At 45.3% G+C, this 19,128-nt stretch overlaps 1 protein-coding gene across 1 annotated transcript in view; it reads left to right on the top strand.

Annotated features, from left to right (window-relative positions):
• Positions 1-19,128, top strand: part of snd1 (staphylococcal nuclease and tudor domain containing 1) — a 153,657-nt gene that overhangs the window by 94,093 nt on the left and 40,436 nt on the right. The window contains exon 8 of the mRNA XM_086059257.1: positions 14,995-15,136. Coding sequence (XP_085915383.1) covers positions 14,995-15,136 — 142 coding nt within the window. The remainder of the gene's footprint in view (positions 1-14,994; positions 15,137-19,128) is intronic.

Raw genomic sequence — 19,128 nt, 5'->3', positions numbered from 1 at the left:
GGACTGTGTCATCTGCAGAACGCACCCAGCCACAAAGAGAAGCATTCCCAGGAACACACAGAAGTTTCCAGAGACTCCATATGCTGCTTGTGATATCGCTGTTTCTTTTGCATCATATGCATCACGGCTGTGTCCTTGGCCTTTTACGCTGGCTTCTTGGCGGTGGTCCTTGGGGGCAGATGTGCGGCCGCCAATGGTTCATTAGTGCGGAAATGCCTCAGGCCCTTATCGCCCCTCGCTGCACTGGAGAAGCAGAAGAATGAGAGAGGTGAAAGAGGCCAAGAACATGATGCTATATGACATGCAATGTTGCATTATGGCTGATAAACGCCACCCTCTGCATTGGTACACTTGCCTTATCTCTTGGGTCTTGCTCCCATCTCTTTTGATAAAAGTGAGTGTGAAAGTCATGCATCGATGGAAATCAGGTTCACTGATGATTTGTTTCTCCACTCAGTTTTCCTCCTCTGACCGCTGCCCGCCCGCTGACTCTAATGTTGACACCCTAACTCGGATCTATCTTGTTGGACTGCAACGCCAATAGTGTCTAGCAGAGGTGTCGACTCGAGTCATGTGACTCAAAATTAGGCTTGAGTCATGAATTTGACGACTTTAGACTTGACTTGCCAAAATGCTAAAAGATTTGCTACTCGACTTGGACAATGACTTGTGACTTCACTCGGACTTGAGCCCTTTGACTTGAAAATACTTGCTTCTTCCACTAAAACAGATTAAAATGTATGTTAACGAGTAAGTTTCTCTCTCTGTGTGTGTGTGTGTGTGTGTGTGTGTGTGTGTGTGTGTGTGTGTGTGTGTGTGTGTGTGTGTGTGTGTGTGTGTGTGTGTGTGTGTGTGTGTGTGTGTGTGTGTGTGTGTGTGTGTGTGTGTGTGTGTGTGTGTGTGTGTGTGTGTGTGTGTGCGTGTGCGAACTGGGCTGACACAGTGCCGTCATTCAGTAATGTCAGGAAAGGCGCAAACACACGCTGCCTACGCTAAGGCAAACTTCAAAATAAAGCTGACCAAATAATACGTTGACACCAATGCAACAGCCTTGGCAAGTTATACTTTGAATTCTGCCTGCATGGTGGCGTGAACGCCAGCTTGACTACTTCTTATTATCAAAGTTTTAATTGAAATTACATATATTTTCTACCACCATTATCATAATGCCACCCCGAAAGTATATTAAATAGCGCATTTAGGACGCGAAGAAACTGCAAGTTAATTACGCCATCATTGCACGATACGATACAAGTCCCCGGTGTTCCTAGCTAGTAGCTAACTGTTAGCATTAGCATCTAGTTTGACAGCTGTTGCTTGGCTCGCTTGCTTTTCTTAATGTGGACCTGTGCTACTTTGTAATCCACTCTCCCTGTTTAAACGAAGGGAATGTGCCTTAAATTGTACTTATATGTAGTTTTCATTATTAAAAAATAAATAAATAGAATTTTGCCTTCATTTATAACTATTTTATAAAACACTAGCTTAAAAAAAACATTCAAAAATGTCCTTTATGGCCATTTGGATTTTAGTGCAATATAACGTAAGGCAGGTTACCTTGTTATTTTATACATGGACCATGTATAAAATAATTATGTATCTTGGCTTATATTGCACTTAATATTGTGTTCCTAAATCTTAATGACCATATTATACATTTTGAGTTTTTATATATATTTTAAAATGTACTGGGCAAAAGCATTATAAAATAAATTAAGACAAAGTTATATTTATTTGATTTCATTTTTTTTTTTTTTTTTTTTTAAACAAGCCTATCTGTGACTTTTGTGATCCGTTACACCTCTAGTTGTTTGAGTACAAAAACGGAGATGATCAACAAAAAATGAATTGCACTATGTCCAAGATTAGATCACTGACGGAGAGGCAACAACATCAAACTTCGTTCAACATCTGTAGTTGTACAAAGAATGGTAAGTAAGCTAATGTCAGTTGTTTATCAGCTAATTATTGTTGCTAGCTGCGCAGTTAATGAAACAAACCGGTAACACATTGCAAAAACGGCAATCTGTTGCACCTCTCTGGGTTCACTCCCTGAGTCCCTGACTCTTACTTTGATGGTCACCCGAGATAATATAATCGACGATGTTGTTAAAATGACTCGAAAGGACTTGAAACTCAAAGTGTAGGACTTGTGAATCGCTTGAGACTTGTCAGTCTTGACTCGGGACTTTTCAGTCTTGACTCGGGACTTTTCAGTCTTGACTCGGGACTTGTCAGTCTTGACTTGGGACCTGACTCGGGAGTTGCGGGCAAAAACTTGAGACTTACTTATGACTTGCAAAACAATGACTTACTCCCACCTCTGGTGTCTAGACACCAGTTCTTCGCCACTGCTTCTGCCTACTTTACCACCATTTAGGGATTAACGCCCCCACAAACAGGACAGGAGAGATTAAGTACTGACGGTGACAGCAAAGAATCACAAAAGTCACGGTTCGGATTGGAACACGGATTTGAGTCACAGATCGAATAATTTTTTGGATTAGAAAACAAAACAAGATAAACTGATTTATTTTTCATAAAACACTTTTGCCCATTAAATGATGATAATAATAATAAAGCAACTCAAAATGTCTAATTTGGTCGTTTAGGATTTAGGAACACAACTTTAAGTGCAATAGGAGGCAGATACATTCTTATTTTATACCTAGTCCATGTATAAAATAAGGTATTAATGGCTTAAAGTTGTTTTCCTAAAATCTAAATGTCAATATTTGACATTTTGAGTTGGAAGTTTTTATTTACTAAAAAAGGTGTTTTATAAAATAAATGAAGACAAAGTTGTATTATTATTATATATATTTTTTAATAACGAAAAAGACTAAGTTAATTTTAAAGCGCATTCCCTTCCTTTAAACATGGAGGGGGAATTACAAAGTAGCCTAGGCACAGGTTATTGAAAAAGGCCGACCTCAAAGTAAAAGCCCACCAAGGCATTTGCATTGGCATGAATGTATTGTTTGGTGAAGCTTTATTTTTTTAGGTTAGCCTTGGTGTAGGCGGCGTGTTATGTTGAGTATGTTTCCAGCTTCATTGTCTGAATGACGGGGTAAATCCTTTAAATGTGCTTTGCGCTGGTGTGCCATCATAATATATCGATACTGCCATTAGTGTATCCGTTCCGTTCCGTCTTCAATTCCGCTTATCCGGGGTCGGGTCGCGGGGGCAGCAGCTTTAGCAGGGAAGCCCAGACTTCCCTCTCCCCAGCCACTTCAGCCAGCTCCTCCGATGGGATCCCAAGGCGTTCCCAAGCCAGCCGTGAGACGTAGTCTCTCCAGCGTGTCCTGGGTCGTCTCCGGGGCCTCCTGCCGGTAGGACATGCCCGGAACACCTCCCCAGGGAGGCGCCCAGGAGGCATCCGAACCAGATGCCCCAGCCACCTCAACTGGTTCCTCTCAACGTGGAGGAGTAGCGGCTCGACGCTGAGTCCCTCCCGAATGACCGAGCTTCTCACCCTGCCATTAGTGTATCGATATATTTATTGCAACAGAGAGCACAACAATATATTGCAATATTGATTTTTCCCCCACCCCTAATTAAAAAGGTAGAAAGTGGTTGTTCCTGTTTGCAGCCAAACACATATATATATATATATATATATATATATATATCCAGAAAGAAAAAAAAAATATATATATATATGTATGTTTATATATATTCATATGTGTGTATGTATGTATATATATATATATATATATATATATATATATATATACACATACACGTGAAAGTCTATGACTTGATTGGTTGAAACCTCATGTGTTGGAATATCGGCATTTCTGCATCGACCTATCGGGATTGCCTTTGTCTTCTCTAATTGTTGCTGTTTAAATGTGGAGGAGTAAGAGAGCGATTTGAGCAGCAGGTTTGTTATCCAGATAAGTTGGACTTTTTCACAGACTTTGACATTTTTTAGTGCGGTTGTTAGCAGCTATCGTTGACTCTATTCTCTGTGAGCAAGGGGGGTGAGAAACCCTTCTTTGCCTTTCTCGTCTTAATAGAATGTTAAGCATTTCCTTCTGGAGGGCACCACTTTCAAAATGCTCCCAAGGCTGGTGATCACCCTCAAACGTCGGCTTAATTATTGAGGTCATTACTTGTCGACCTTGTTGGAATGCCAAGTGTCTCATGGTCCACTTTACAGGTAGGTTTCTTCGGGGCAGCAAAGGCATGCTGGCACCTCATCAGTCGTCTTATTACTTCCTTGCAGTCGATCGTCCCACTCTCCCAGAATGCACCTCATTTTTCTGCCTTTTCTTCTCTCCCACAGTAATCGTTGTTCCTGTGACTCCACATCATGGGGACATTTGAATCTGACTCTCAAATTTGCTGTTTCACCTACACCCTTCCTTTTTATCCTTCTTGGCATTCACCTCGCATGCTCTCAAATGTGAAGCGAATGCAGAGTGCATCGATTAATTAGGGCCTCTTGAAATTGTGCAGTCTCTTCACCGTTTAGTGCCGAGAGGTGTTAAAATTAAGTCTTAAAAGCCCATTATGCTTGGCTACTTCAGATGGTGGTAGGTGTGTCAGTCACATGTAGAAACAGAATTAGAAACACAAAAAGTTTGAAGAAGCCGTGAATGAAAAGACACAACCAACCACTTTGGTTAATGCTTGTGGCCGTGAAACAAAAAACTCCAAGGATTGTGCGGTGACCTCGTTAAAATGTGACCACGCCGCATGAGGCAAATCCCTGATTGAAAATAGATGGGTGCTTGTTCAAGGGCTTGTCAACTTAACAGCACAATAATGAATACGCGCGATTGATTGGAATCCTGGAGGACGTCCGAAGGAGGTTCGTCATCGCGAACCTTCAAGAAACAGTTCCCAGAGAAGATTCGTCTTGGTAGGACTCAAATGTCCTTTCACATTTAGGTCAGTCTACTTTCAATTTGTTCCGGCTCTTGGGCTGGATGGACTGCTAAAAAACACTTAAGTCTCCAGAAAGAGAACACTTGCTCTATGTGTGTTTTGGTGCATTTTACAGTCTCTCTTCTTCTCGCTCTCACGCCTTGGGGAGTGACAGTTACATAAACCGACCTTCATCATCTCTGTAATTCCAAAAATCCTACTCGTATTCTACCATTCTGCCCTGTTTTTTTTTTGTTCCTGTTTTGGGTGGGTTTCATTTAATATGACCACTCATCATGACCCTTACTCAAATCAAACACTACATTAATGTGTAGACGACAAGCATAACAAGCTCTTGGGAAAAAAAGCCCAGAACTGGCCGGTGGAGTCTTTGTTCCCCATTTCATTTGGCATCCGAGCTGTGTGGCCCCAAAACTGCATTCTGGCTTAACAATGGTAATTGGTTGGCCGAGTGGCCGCGCAAAAACTTTGTAATTCTCGTACAGACAATATCACTCCAGATTAGGGAAGCAAATCTAATGCGGTATAATTTTCTACCAATTCCACCCACAGCTTCATGCCCCCATCCACTTTCCTTGGCGCCGCCAGATCAGTATTAAACTCTAGGCCTCTGTCCCGCTTGCTCTTGCCATCCCACTAATCCCGCCCTCATCATCTTCCCATGTTTTTGCCTCCCATTTTTCCACAGAAGGTGTGATCAGAAAGAAAAATGATCAGAAGTCTTCCTTGGGAAAAGAAGATAAAAAAACAAAAAGACGAGTGAGCCAGATAACGGCACCCTGGAAAGGCAGTTGTCATGGCAACACCATGGCAACCTTGGAGCAAGAATGCCCTGTTAATTAAAAAGTTGATTTATTGCCCTTAAATTGCAGACTTACACATTGTGGCGTTGAGGTAGCCTATTTTTTAATCACTCGGATCCAAGAGATAGCTCTCTCTCTCGGACAATGGAACCTTCCTCTTGAGTGGCTCATTCCTATCCAGCTGGACACATTTGCTAAGGGACCAAATCGCATTAGGCTGGGCATCCGTTCGATAAGACAGACATGGGTAGACAAAAAGAAGTAATCTGGTGGCTCACCAGTGTAAACTAAGAAACAAGCTGAGCAAATGGTTGTGGTAATCAAGAACAAATTTTTGCGTGTATGTGACTGAAATAGCAAAGGGAGTAATGAAGTGCAGCATGTCACGGAGATTCATCCATCCATTTTCTTAACCGCTTAGTCCTCACAAGGATGGCGGGGGGTGCTGGAGTCTATCCCAGTTGGCTTTAGGCAGTAGGCGGGGTACACCCTGAACTGGTTGCTAGCCAATCCAGGGTCATGGAGATGTAAAATAAAATGATCCTTAAATTAAATGTGTGACATCAGAGCTCAATATATGTTTGTGACCTATCCGATATTACAGGACCGATAATCCTTACACAATATACAACATGTTTCAATCTGCGTCTAAAATCTTCAGTGATGTTCAAACTCTTAAGAGCAGATGAGAAAAAAACGGAGGAACGTACTTTTACATAATGTCTGTGGATCCGTGAAGTAAAAATTTTCAAAATCACGCTTTAAAAGGAACACTCATTTAACTACGTTGCCATATTTTCTGACAAAATAGAGATATTTTGCCTTACAAGGACTGGTATTGGCAGCAGCATTAGTTGTGCTGGAGGTATGCCTCTTCTGGATTTATAGCTTTCATGCTCGCAATGCCCATCTCAAATGAGCAACACGTTTTCTTTCATTAACTTTCAATTCTCAAGCTATGTTGATGCTATAAATAATAAACTGAACGTTAAAAACTGGATAAACTTTTTCATTAATTGGGTTTCTGAACTGCAGGCCTGAGTTCTCTTTGAAAATGACACAGCCTTTAAATCTGTTATCAAAGTCCCACTTGGCAAAGGGCTCCATATGCCGGAGCAACTCGTCTCCAGGGTTTGTGAGGCTGGTTTTGCATACCAGTCTTGTGGTTGCTTGTGTGGCGCCCTTGAGGACAGTATCACAGGTGTTAAGTTTGTGTGTGCCCATTGCCCCAATTACATATGCAGCAGTGTGTCCTGTTTCCATGGTAACGCCATGCCCTCTTTTATACGTATACGCATACGCTCACATTCCAGCAGTCAGGTGCCGCTAAGAATAGCCACTCACACTCCTAAAAGCCCACCAACACGCCAAAGTGGATCAATGTGTGCCAATTTAGAAAGTGTAGCAACTTGTGATCACCCCACGTCGCCCCAGAGCCTTCAATTTGTTGTGTGGATTTTTGTATGTCGGAAGGGACTGCTGGTGCTAGTGCTGGCGGAGGTGGGGGTCATATTAACCGTCCGAACCAGGAGGAGCGCGCCTCTCTTCGGGGCTTGTTGCTGGCCGTTAGCGGAGCTCCAGGAAGCCGTGTGTTGGAGTTGCCCAGGCAGGGGGGCCTCCTCCACTAGCAAACCTCCATGAGCAGCAGGGCCCGTGTAAGCCGCGGTTTGATGGCGAGAACATCTGCTGGCCGTGATATAAAAGCGAGGGGAGCGAGCATCTTGCCTTTTCTGCAACCACTTTTCTCCGGCTCCTTTACACCTTATGGCCGCCTCGCCGTCCATCTGCCAACCCTGTGTGGCTTTAATGCATAATTTATCTGTTAAGTAACTGCAACCGGGTGGTACTTTATCCCTACCAAGGCCTTCTGGCAGTGATCTCCTATATCCACAATACCGCCAGCAAGGAGATTGGTGGGCCAAATGTTTGACAGTGTTTGCCTCACTTTGACCCTCCGGCAATGCAAGACCATATCCCTCACCTTGCATTGTTAAAAGTTAAAGCACAAGTGCACAACTGCACACAAGCAGCCTCTTGATCCTGATCACAAATGTACAAATTAACCCTGGATAATGAGCCACATTCTGTTTTACTCAAGACCTAATCGGTCCACATGAAGTAGTCTATTCTGGTAAATTTCCATCACATCTTATCTTGATTATTGTATTAAGTAAGCATTTGCTATTTGAGTTCCTTGAGCTCTCCAGTCTTGCATAATTTGCGTAAAAAAAAAAGATTCCCTGTTTTGCCGTCACGCTAGCTCGTTCCACTTGTGCTCAACAGTCAAGTTATATTGTGGTAAGCAAACTGACCCTGGGACAATGGCTTTTTGCGTCTTTCATTTTCACATCTTGTCAAATAGGGCCATTGTGCGGCCGATGTGTTTTGGCCTTGCAGACTCGTAAGCGCTTGCGTCAACATCGGACACCGTTGTATCCAACTCACGTTATACAATGCCTATTTGTGTGAATACAAGCCTGGGCAAAGAAGCTTGCCCAAGTTCCTCAAAATCACTTTTTTCGGCCAACCAATGGGAGCCAACTCCCACCCGACTCAACCTTGCTGGAGTTGCCGTGACAAGGCGAGGCATTGGGGTTAATGTTCCATCAACAACCCTGCTTAACCTTGCAGGCCGTCTTTTTTTGCACATGGATGCTCACGTTTCCTCTGACCCTCCTATTTTTAGCCTAGGATTCACACTCTAGTGTTTTTCCACTCGGAGGGTCCCCAAAATTGCGTGTGCGTATGTTAGCCACAGCTGCTACATCAGTAGCATGACGTATTGTTGATGTGACGCTAAATGTGAAAGGGTTGAAGTTAAAATATGTTGTAACGTAGAATTAGCTAAAAAATTTAAAGTGGTGATAAACGTACGTGGCGAGTAAAAATAATGCTTCCTCTTCGCTTCCTGAAGTCCAGCTGTGCTTCTCTGCTATTTGTTGACAAACAAGGGATGAGCATTTTCCTAAAAGCGCAGTCAAATGATTGAGAGCTTGTCTTCGATTAGTTGTTTTTCCTGGTGTAGTGCTTTAAAAGTAAATTTGATGGAAGAGACGTGGCCTCAGAGGGCTGATTTTTGTTCAGATTGTTTTGCCTCATGCACTACTTTCAGGTTATGTTGCCAAAAAAATGTTTCTCTCTACCTCAAATTGTGAAGTGAACCCAACAAAAAATGACCTTACACACAGGCGGCATCTCATCTCTTTTTACGGCTCTGATAATAAATTCCCTGGTCAACTCAGTCCCTTGGATTCGTGTTGTCACTTCTATAGAACAGCAAGGCAACATCGAGCGGATTCACCTCCGATGGGCACCAGGGGTTGATATTCGGATTCACGGCATGCCAGTGGGTTAATTCTGTGGGTGCTGTCCCCCCTGGCGGGGAGTGGGCGGGTCTGCCCCTCTGTTGGCTGCTGGGTGGCGGCTGCGTCTTGGCCGTTCCCTGGGTCTCTTGGGGGGTGCTGCGTTGCGGGGCTTTCCCTGGTGTCGGGGGCGGCGCCGTTCCGGCGCGGTCCGTCGCTCTGGGCCCGGCGACGCGGTTCGGGGCCTGTGGGCCGCCGGGGTGCCCGGTGGTTCCCTCTCCCCTCCCCCTTCCTCCCCCTTGCTGCCTCTCCCTCCTCGCCTCTCCCCGCCCGTCCTCCGCCTCCCTGTCCCCTCTCCCTCGTCGCCCTTCCTCCTCCTCTCCCCCTCTCCTTGCGTCCCTGCCGCTGCCCCCTGCCCTTCTTGTCGTCCCCTTCCCTCCTCCCTTCCCCTTCCCCGGTACGCCTTCCTTCCCCTCCCCTGGGCCGGGGGCTCCATCCATGGCCCGGGTCTCGGTGCTATGGGGGCCGGCGGGGGTGGCTGGGGTTTGGTGTCGTGCCCGCCCCGCTCCGGTGGGCGTCCTGACACCTCGGGCGGGACCCAGTATCCGGGGGGCGAGCCCTATCGCCCCGCCGGACGGGTCCCATATGCCCGCCGGGGTCCTGGTGGGGTGGGTGGGGGCTTGGTGGGCCGGTGCGCCTCCTGCCCCCGCCCGGTTGGGGGGGGCCCCGCTGGTCACACCTCTTAACTCACTACACTAGGTTTGCACAATACACTTTTATAGACATATAGGGCACATAACACACTTTGGGGGGTGGGGTAGGGTGGAAACACCGTCTTCACCCTACAACTCCCCTCCAATTTTAATACACCACACAACTTGTGGGTGGGGGGGGGGGGCTTGGGGGCTTGTGGGGGTGCCATCGGTTGGGGGCCGCAGTATAGAGCAGTGCTGCGGTCCCCTGTCCGTGTCGCCACCCGCCCCCCCCCCCCCCCCCCCCCCCCGCCCTATCTATTTTTTTTAATGCACCACATACACTCAGCAACATGCTTGGGTGGCGGGTGGATCGGAGCGTGGGAATATCATTTCCATCGGCTCCGGTTCACCTGCTCCTAATTTTAATGCACCACACACACACACTTGTATATACACTGGGTGGGGTCACATTCACGGTTTAGGGGTAGAGTTCGCCAGTCCGCGAGCTGGCGGACTCAGTAACAGGGGTTAATTTTCACAAAGAACGCTGGGGTGACGACCGGGGCCTTCCCCCGCTGGGCCTGGGGTTCGGGGGTGTCGGCCGCCCTCCGGTGCCCCCATCTCCCCCTTCTGCCCCCGGTGTTCCGTCCTTCCACACGGCGGGGGGTGGGGTGGGCGCGGCTGCCCTCTCCGCTCCGCTGTCCGGCCCCTCTTCGGCGCCGGTGCCTGGGTGCGGGTGGTCCCCGGGGGCTGGGGGTCGGGGGTTGGGGGGCTGCCGGTTGGTCGGGGTGGGGTCGGGGGGGGGGCGGCTTTGTTGGGGGGGGGGGGGGCGGTGGTGGGGGTTGCGGGGTGGGGGGGTGCTGGGGGTGGGGGGTGTCTGGGGGATTGGGGGCATGGGGGCGGCTGGGGCTGGGTTGGGGTGGGTGGCGGGGGGTGGATGGGGGGCGGGGGGTGGTGGGGGGGCGGGGGTTGGGGGCCGGTGGGGTGCCTGGTGGGCCTGCAGTGCCCCGTCCTGCTGCGTTGGGCCGGGGGCGCGGGCCGTGTTGGGGCGGGGGGCGCTCCTGCTCCTGGGTTTGCTCTCCGGCCGGTGGCCCTGGTGGGGCCCGGGGGTCGTCCTTTGGCGCTGCCGCGGCCTGGGGGGCCCTGAGGTGTTGCGCTTGCTCTGTTCCGGCGGGGGTCGACGGCTCCCCTCTTTGGTGGAGATTTTCATGCATGCCAGATCCACCACACCAGCATCTACCGAAACTCAGACACAATCTGTTTCCTCCTCAGGTTATTGAATCGGTGGAGGCTGGTGTCTCGGATCTCACGCGGCTTCGTCTGTCCTTCCTTCCTTTTCTCGGTCTCTCCGTTGGTCTCTTGAGGCCTCCCTGACTTTATGTTTTTTGGATTTGTTGGGGTCTGGATGTTTCTTGGGCTGGGGAGGAGTTCTGGTGGGGGGTGTCTGGTCGGTGCTGGATTTCACCTTCCTTGGTTTTCTTCGGTCCCCTCGGGTCTCCTGGTGTTCGATTTAGGTGAACGGTATAAGATTTTTTTTTTCTAATAGGTTTTCTGGTGAGCTAACAAACACACGCATGCACGCACGCACACACACATACTCACCCACACACACAAAAAAAAAAAAAAAAAAGGTATGTATGTATGTATGTATATATGTATATATGTATGTATATATGTGTATATATATATATATATATATTTAAAAAAAAAAAAAAAAAAAAAAAAAAAAAAGAGCAATGATGATGACATTTCCGAATGAACAATACTGAGCTCTAAAAAAAAAAAAAAAAAAAAAAAAAAAAAAAAAGAACAGCAAGGCAACATTGTGAAAGAGGCTCTTCTTACTTTATATACCAATCAAAATGATTTTATCTGCCTCCTTGCTGTATTTTATAGAAGGTAATCATCCAAAAAAGGCAACGAGGGGACAAGGAAGAGACTGAAAGAAAGAGAACTGTCCTCCAGTGAATAAATGAACCATTCTCTCCACCCAGGATTCATTAGGGATATAATAGAGTCTAAAGTGATTTACAAAGAGCACTCTTAGGATTAACATGCTCTTATTGATTTCAATTGTTCTCAAAGCGTGATTTACTAATGAATTTACAATGGCCAGCGCGCGAGTCTGCCGCGATTCGTTCGAAAACGTAAGACCCCCTACTGCCGTCTGATTAAAATGGACGCGCCATGTTCTTTTGGAGGAGCACGCTCTCTTTTCTGAAGGCATCATTAATTATAACAGAAGTTCAAGGCCTTCCATTTGCAAGGTGAACTTGAAGCTCTAGTTGTCCTTTCTTTGACGGATCAACGCAGACTTTGTTTGTGCCCAAATTACATTGTATGGACTTTAGGGTGAAGGATCTTCGTCTTTTTGGGGGATTTGTCTCAGCGGACCATGCACATACGCAGTCATAGAAGTGAGACACACACCTTTTAATTTGCGTTCAAAGCAGCCTCCACCTTCCTCCGTCTGCCACTCGCTCACCCATCTGTGGCGCTGTTTTTGCCACACCTGTGAATCGCCTTTCAAGACGGCCTCTCTCACCATCAAACGGCAAATTTGCACTTGGACCCAATTGTTGTTGACTTGCATCTCCGGAGGGTTGCTCCTCCTCAGCAACTATGTGGATCAATGGAGGCTTTAAGAGCAAACGCAATTAGTATTAATAAAGATGGAGCCAACATTCTTAACAGTAAAAAGTTAAAAATGCTAAGATACTAATACATGCTTAGTTTAAATGTTAGTTGGCATTAATTTCGTAACTTTGGCTTTCATTTATGGCATCAAACAAGGCAACAGTTTGAATAAATGTGTCCAGTGATAAAATGTAAAATAAAAATAAATGCATTACAGTAATTTCTGGACTATAAGCCGCTACTTTTTTCACTTGCATTCGACCCTGCGGCTAATACAAAAGTGTGGTTTATCCATCAGCTCACAAGGGGCCACATTATAAAGGAAGCGCAAGAGCGTCAGGCAGAGCAAAACAAACCAAGTGATCCCAAATACAGTAGCAGAGACAGAACGAGAGCGCGACAATTTGCGCTCTCATTATGGAAAAGAAAGTAGCGGGGAACCCGGTGCGGTAACATTAAAAACACCTGCGGCTTGTATGTGTAATAAACTCGAGTATTCCCCAAATTTAGCTATCGCAGCTTAGTCAGGTGCGCCCTATAGTCCAGAAATTACTGTACTTTAATGTACTTTTGAATGTTAGAACATTTGCCTCAATAATATGTATAGAAACAAGAAAAAGACTAAACATGTTATCTTAACGTTGATAACGAATTAAGTTTCTTTGTCTTTTTTGTCTTTGCGGGTTGTAATTTGCATTTTGCAGATTGTGTGACTCAATATGAGCGCAATGAACTGACTGAACTAAAATTATTATTCCTGAGAACTTTACTTTTCAAAATCTTATCGCAGAATATTGGTATTGACTCTCCTATCCATAGTTTTCACATTTTAGATGAGTCATCACTAAAGAGGCCTTTCCATGAGTGAGAAAAAGAAAGTCCTCATTCCCCTTCAAAGTTGTCATAATAACTTCACACTTTGCACAAAAAGATAAATTGTTTCATCTGCTGGCTTTGATGACAACCCTGCTGTTGAAAAATGTTAAGTCTGGCATTGTTGGTGTGAGATTATCACGTCCTCGGCGGTCGAGAGATGATGAAACCAAAAAGAAAGCCCGACCGACTCATGCAGTCAGAATCGCTGCGCCGGACTTCAAAACAAAAGTTATGTCATTCCGGAGTTGCGAAGGGCAAGCTGAGCGGCGTCCGTTCTTAGCACTTTTGTCACTCTCTCTCTCTCTGTGCGAGTGTCTCTCGGCCGTTGTCAGTCTGTGGCTGCTGACTGACTGGCTGGAACATCTGGCTGCAGTTGCAGAGCAGCAGTCACAAACATGCATTCAAGTGGAACAAACTGGATGGTTGGCTGCTCACAGAAGGTCATCAGCCTTTGTGTGTGTGTGTGTGTGTGTGTGTGTGTGTGTGTGTGTGTGTGTGTGCGTGCGTGCGTGCGTGCGTGCGTGCGTGCGTGCGTGCGTGCCTCATGCAGCACATTTTCAACCCAACTGTGAGACACTCTTTAAGTGTTAACGGGTTTTAAGTGAGATGTTTGTTTGAATATTATAAAATGACATGACAGGAAGACATAATTTTAACATGACATGGTTAATTTGATGGTTTGGTGTGAACACGCGTCCAAAAAATGATTAGCTTTCTTTCATCCCTTTTCCCCGTCACCGTTTGTGTGCGTTTGCATGCTTTACTGCTCTTAAAGAATGAGTACACAGTGGCTGCATTCTGCATTAACAAGCACCCGCCGCTCCGTTTTCTTTGTACAGTAAACACACACACACATCAGCTGGCATGTGTGTGATGTGATATGTGGCCGCCGCTGGCGAAGCACTTCCTCCTAATGAGCCTCCTGCCCTCCCGTTTTTTCCTTCGAAGCCAAAAGAGATGTAACCTTGATGTGGGAAGAATGGAACCTGCTTCCATCAAATTAAGGCCACTCCTCTTTTTCACTAATACAGAACAAAGTGTTTTTATTTGTTAAACTACTTTCCTTTATGACATGCTGTGTGTCACATAACAAAAGTTTTCATGGCATGACTTTTTAATGACGGTTAGTAGGACATTTTAGTAATCTGTTCAGCATAATTTTTACAATACATTGATGGCATTTTTTGATACGCTTTGTACTAAGACATTTTAACATGAACATGAAAATATATAGGATGATGTAATTTTTAATATGACATGATGAATCTGCAATAGTTTTTTTTAATGACATCATTTTGGCATTTGTAGACATGCATTGCAATACATCAATTTGAATATGACATAATTCATTGTAAGACATTGTTCATTATAATATGCACTCCAATTTGACTCAATCAATTGCACACAATTAATTAATCCATTATAGCCACGTCTACTCCTACTACATGATGGAGAATGTATTTTCCCTCATCTTTTCAGGCCTACCTAATTTCCTGCTACGGCGAATCCAACGCGCCATGGAGTTGTATGTAATGCGGTTGTGTGTGTGTGTGTGTGTGTGTGTGTGTGTGTGTGTGTGTGTGTGTGTGTGTGTGTGTGTGTGTGTGTGTGTGTGTGTGTGTGTGTGTGTGTGTGTGTGTGTGTGTGTGTGTGTGTGTGTGTGTGTGTGTGTGTGTGTGTGTGTGTGTGTGTGTGTGTGTGTGTGTGTGTGTGTGTGTGTGTGTGTGTGTGTGTGTGCGTGTGTGTGTGTGTGCGTGTGTGCGTGCGCGTGTGTGTGTGTTGTAGGTGTGGGCCAACTATGAGGAGAAGCCCAAGGAGGAAGTGGTGCATGTGTCAGAGGAGAAGGAGCGCGTAGTCAAATACAAGCCGGTCTACGTGACGGAAATCACCGACATGCTGCACTTGTACGCCCAGGACGTCGAGACAGGTCAATAGATGTCTTTTTGAATTTGAATTGCACTCTTCTCTTCCTCATCCATTCCTTTTTATTAGCCTTTAACATCAGGCCAACTTTATTAACCGCAATTTCACAGAGCAACAGACATGCTGCTTGTTCTTATCACAATGCAATGATGGGAATCCATCACCACGTTCCCTCCTGTCACTTCTGACTGGGGGAACTAACAATCCCGCTTGGATGCTCACACACACCGACTGATGTATGTTTTCACATGAATGAATGCATATGTGATACATCTCCTGGTGTGTTGTCGTGCTTGGTGCGACCCCCCCACCACCAGTGCATCAAACAAATGCTTGTGAAAGGCCATTCTGATTTCACTTTATTTTGTCATACATTCTTTGGAGGTCTTTTTATGTTTGTGAAAATTTACATTTGGAAAATATGTGCCTTGGCACAAAGGCTGGAGCATTGTTGTGAGTTTTCGCGACTGAGCTTAGGTCAAACTTGGCAACAAAGTTTGCCATGAAATACGAAAGTCGTAGTTGGGCTTTGCTACAATTCAAGCAAATGTTCCATTCATTATGTTCAGTACACCTCAGGCTGAGTATTGCCTGCTCACTTTTAATAGCCTTGTGAGTGCCAACATGCAACAGATAATCATCTTGCCCAGACGAGGAGGTTAAAAACCCCAGTAGCGCCTCTGGCTAACACGGCTAACCCAACCCTACTCTCTCCCCTCCTCTCCGACGTCCTTCCCCTCCTGGTGTTAGCACACCCATCAAAATCTGGACCACGTGTGACACTTCAATTGAAGTGAGGGGCTTTCGCCTTTAGCGTCACTTGCCACAAGGCACAAAAAGTTAATATGACACACTATGCATAAAAGCGCTAATATTAAGCATTGAAACATTTTCAACGATAAAGCTAATTAGGGGACGAGCGTGCCTGAAATCCGTCATTATTTTATTAAGGCTCTCCTGAAATTGCAGAAATGTTTGAAATTCAGGCCCCAAAGTCTGTATAACTCGGCTACATTAAATTTGTCTGTTTGGCAGCTGATTAATAAAAGGCTACAACTACAAACGCAAATCTACTATGTACCTGTTGTAGCAATAATTGATGTTGTCTTTTGGACGAATTAGTAATTTGATCAGCGCTTAAGGAAGTCTTAATTCCCTCAATCGCCTATAGGGGCACCACGTTCTGTTTACTTTCAGTTTTGGAGAAACACAACGAATAAAATCCTAATTCTCAAACTCAAACTGAAGTCACCACATTCAATGTTCGTGGTTCATTGTATTACTAAATTAATTACTAATCCACTCGGACACAAGCACGATTGAGACTGAACTAAATTTTTAAAAACCTGCATTTATTCACTACGGTTACACATACAGAATCAAAATACTGCCTCCCTACCTATCATACGGTGGAAAGAAAAGGGATACAAATAAAGCTAATAGAAATAAGAAAGGAACAATTTAACGAGGTAGAAAGGAAAGGTTTGACTTGCCAAATCTGTGAAATATTTGAAATGGAAGTTGCACCAGTGATGTGTCAAATTGGCTATGAGACGTGCAACTTACTGGAGTGAGTTGGATTGAGCTAGCGGAGGTAAGATCGATTAAAGAAGGAAAAAACTGCTCCCAAAAGGCAAGGCAAAAATAAAAAATAAAAATTGTTCCACTGTTGGATGAGGGGTGACACAGCTCAGCTCAAGGTGGATTGGGTTTTCAGGCGAGGTCGGGACTTCAGCCTGAGTTGTCCTCTCAGCGCGCAAGAAGATCCGCGTATCAGCTGGCCAAATCCCGCTACTGAGGCCGAGATCCGCTGCATATCTGCGTCCCGAGGGAGACCAGCCGTTGAACCAGCTCTCGCCGCAATGGGACACTCGGAGGATGGAGCAGGTCCTGGTTGACGCACAGTCCAAACTGTGGTCGCTGGGTGACACACGGGGTTGGAAAAGTTTGTCGTGAGGTGGGACAAACACAAAAAAAGGAAAATATATGAAAACTGAAAAAAACAAAAATTGTCCGTCTGGCAGGAGGGTGCGCGCCGGGGTTTGGTGCACGGCAGCGATTTGGTGCGATCGCCAAGTCCGGGGGGAGCCGTCCCTCTTTTGACTCGACTCAACTCCAAGAATTTTAAACTCCAACTTATTTAAATAATTAAGAATTAAATTTGGTCAGGTTGGCAAGTCAAGATCTTCCAAGCAAAACATGTTATCGTTACACATATCAACTAACAACGCATCATGAGATCATTTCGTTCTTTCCGGAGTAACCTCTTGATTTACCATCATTATTCAGGTTGAAATACATAGACATTCTTTTCCAAAGAAAGAAAAACATACATGATGTGAAACATTCAGTTGTGCGTAAGTTCACTTGTACGTGATGAATTATGTGAAATGTGTAAGATTGCTTTGGGGGATTATAGGTGTTTCATGTGAGGGCAATTCCGATCATCACCCCTTGAAGGCACTCTGGTCATGTGTAACCTCCAAGAAGACTGGAATGTACTGACTTGGATTCTTCCGGACCATTTGGTTCATTTTGTTTATGACTTAAACAAACAAACTCGGCAGGGGTGGAGATGGAGCTTTCTGATAAAATACTTTGGTGCCATAAACTCGTGGTTCTGGCTGGTGAAATACAAACATTCACATCCTGGTGACATGGCCGGTAGTTGACTTCAAAAGGGTGTAATCCCTGTTGGCCGTCTCTGGCTGAGGTGAAAAGGGGGAGAGCGGAGACCTCTCGAACTCTCAGATCACAAGGGGGCGCACTATAAATGAAGTGCTAGAGCATCAGGCAGCAAAGCAAACCAAGTGAACCCAAATACAGTAGAAGAGACAGAACAAGAGCGAGACAATTTGCACCCTCATTATGGAAAAGAAAGTATCAAGAACCCGGTGCAGTAACATTAAAACACCTGCGGCTTACAGTCGGGTGCGGCTTATATGTGTAACACTCCAGTATTCCCCAAATTTAGCTAGCGTGGCTTATAGTCAGGTGCGCCTTATAGGCCAGAAATTACTGTAACTCACTCACCATAACGCTAATTTAAGAGCCGCTCGCCACGTAATGCGTAGGAATCACCTGAAGCTGTAAGTCCATAAACCTTTTTTTTTTCTTTTGGGACATAGGCACCTGCTGTCTCATCACTAGGCCTTTTCTCGGTTGCAAAGAAACTTTCCAAAATGCCTGTTTTTTGCTAATTTTGCTAACTTGTCGATTAGCATCAGCGCTATGCGACTGAGATTATTAGCATCTTGACATGCGTCAAGAGTCCATAGTAAAAAGAGAGAATCCGGTCACTTTTTAAAATAAAATATTTTTAAGACTCAGCTAATCAATTAACTGGAAGTACAGTAGTTTTTTTTTATTCTTTAAACTGTGCGGCTCGCCGCGACCCTGTCCAAAGTGGCCCACGGCCCGGGACCGGTCCGCCGCCCGGTTGTTGGGGACCACTGTTTTTAGGCATGTCTTCTTGACGTTTTTGCTGGTTTTGTCATGTTGCTCAGTAAAACTGGCTTCAGAGCTGAATAAAATCAAAAATACAAAACTAGGGATTGCTACTCAGTTACTACAGTTTGCATCAGTGTGCAGTAAGCTATTGAAGATTATGCAGTCATTATCAAGAAATTGAAAAGGCCTCACAGCTGTTTTTGCACTTGAGCGGACCCACCAAATAACCTCAGCGCCTTCATCTTCCTAAAGTGTGAAACGTCTGGGAGAAAACATTAAGAGAATTATCGTTTTATCCCCTCAGCGGGTCATGCCAACTCCGCTCTTAACCCCCCCCCCCTTTTTTTTTATTATGCATGGCTATCTTTACATGCACTCGATAAGTGATTAATTTCACGTTTGGAGCTTTTTTCGTCTTCACCAAATCACCGGCAAGCTTGAGGGATTGCGCTCCTTAATCTTCGGTTCATCGGAAGGCTCTTTATCTGTTAATGTACTAATTTATCTGGCATTGTCTCACTTTCCTCCCCACACACATGATCTCCC

The sequence above is a fragment of the Leptonotus elevatus genome, chromosome 17 (genome assembly GCF_054856555.1).
Source record: "Leptonotus elevatus isolate MCC_2025b chromosome 17, RoL_Lele_1.0, whole genome shotgun sequence".
NCBI lineage: Eukaryota > Metazoa > Chordata > Actinopteri > Syngnathiformes > Syngnathidae > Leptonotus > Leptonotus elevatus.
This window is presented reverse-complemented; position numbering and strand designations above follow the sequence as displayed.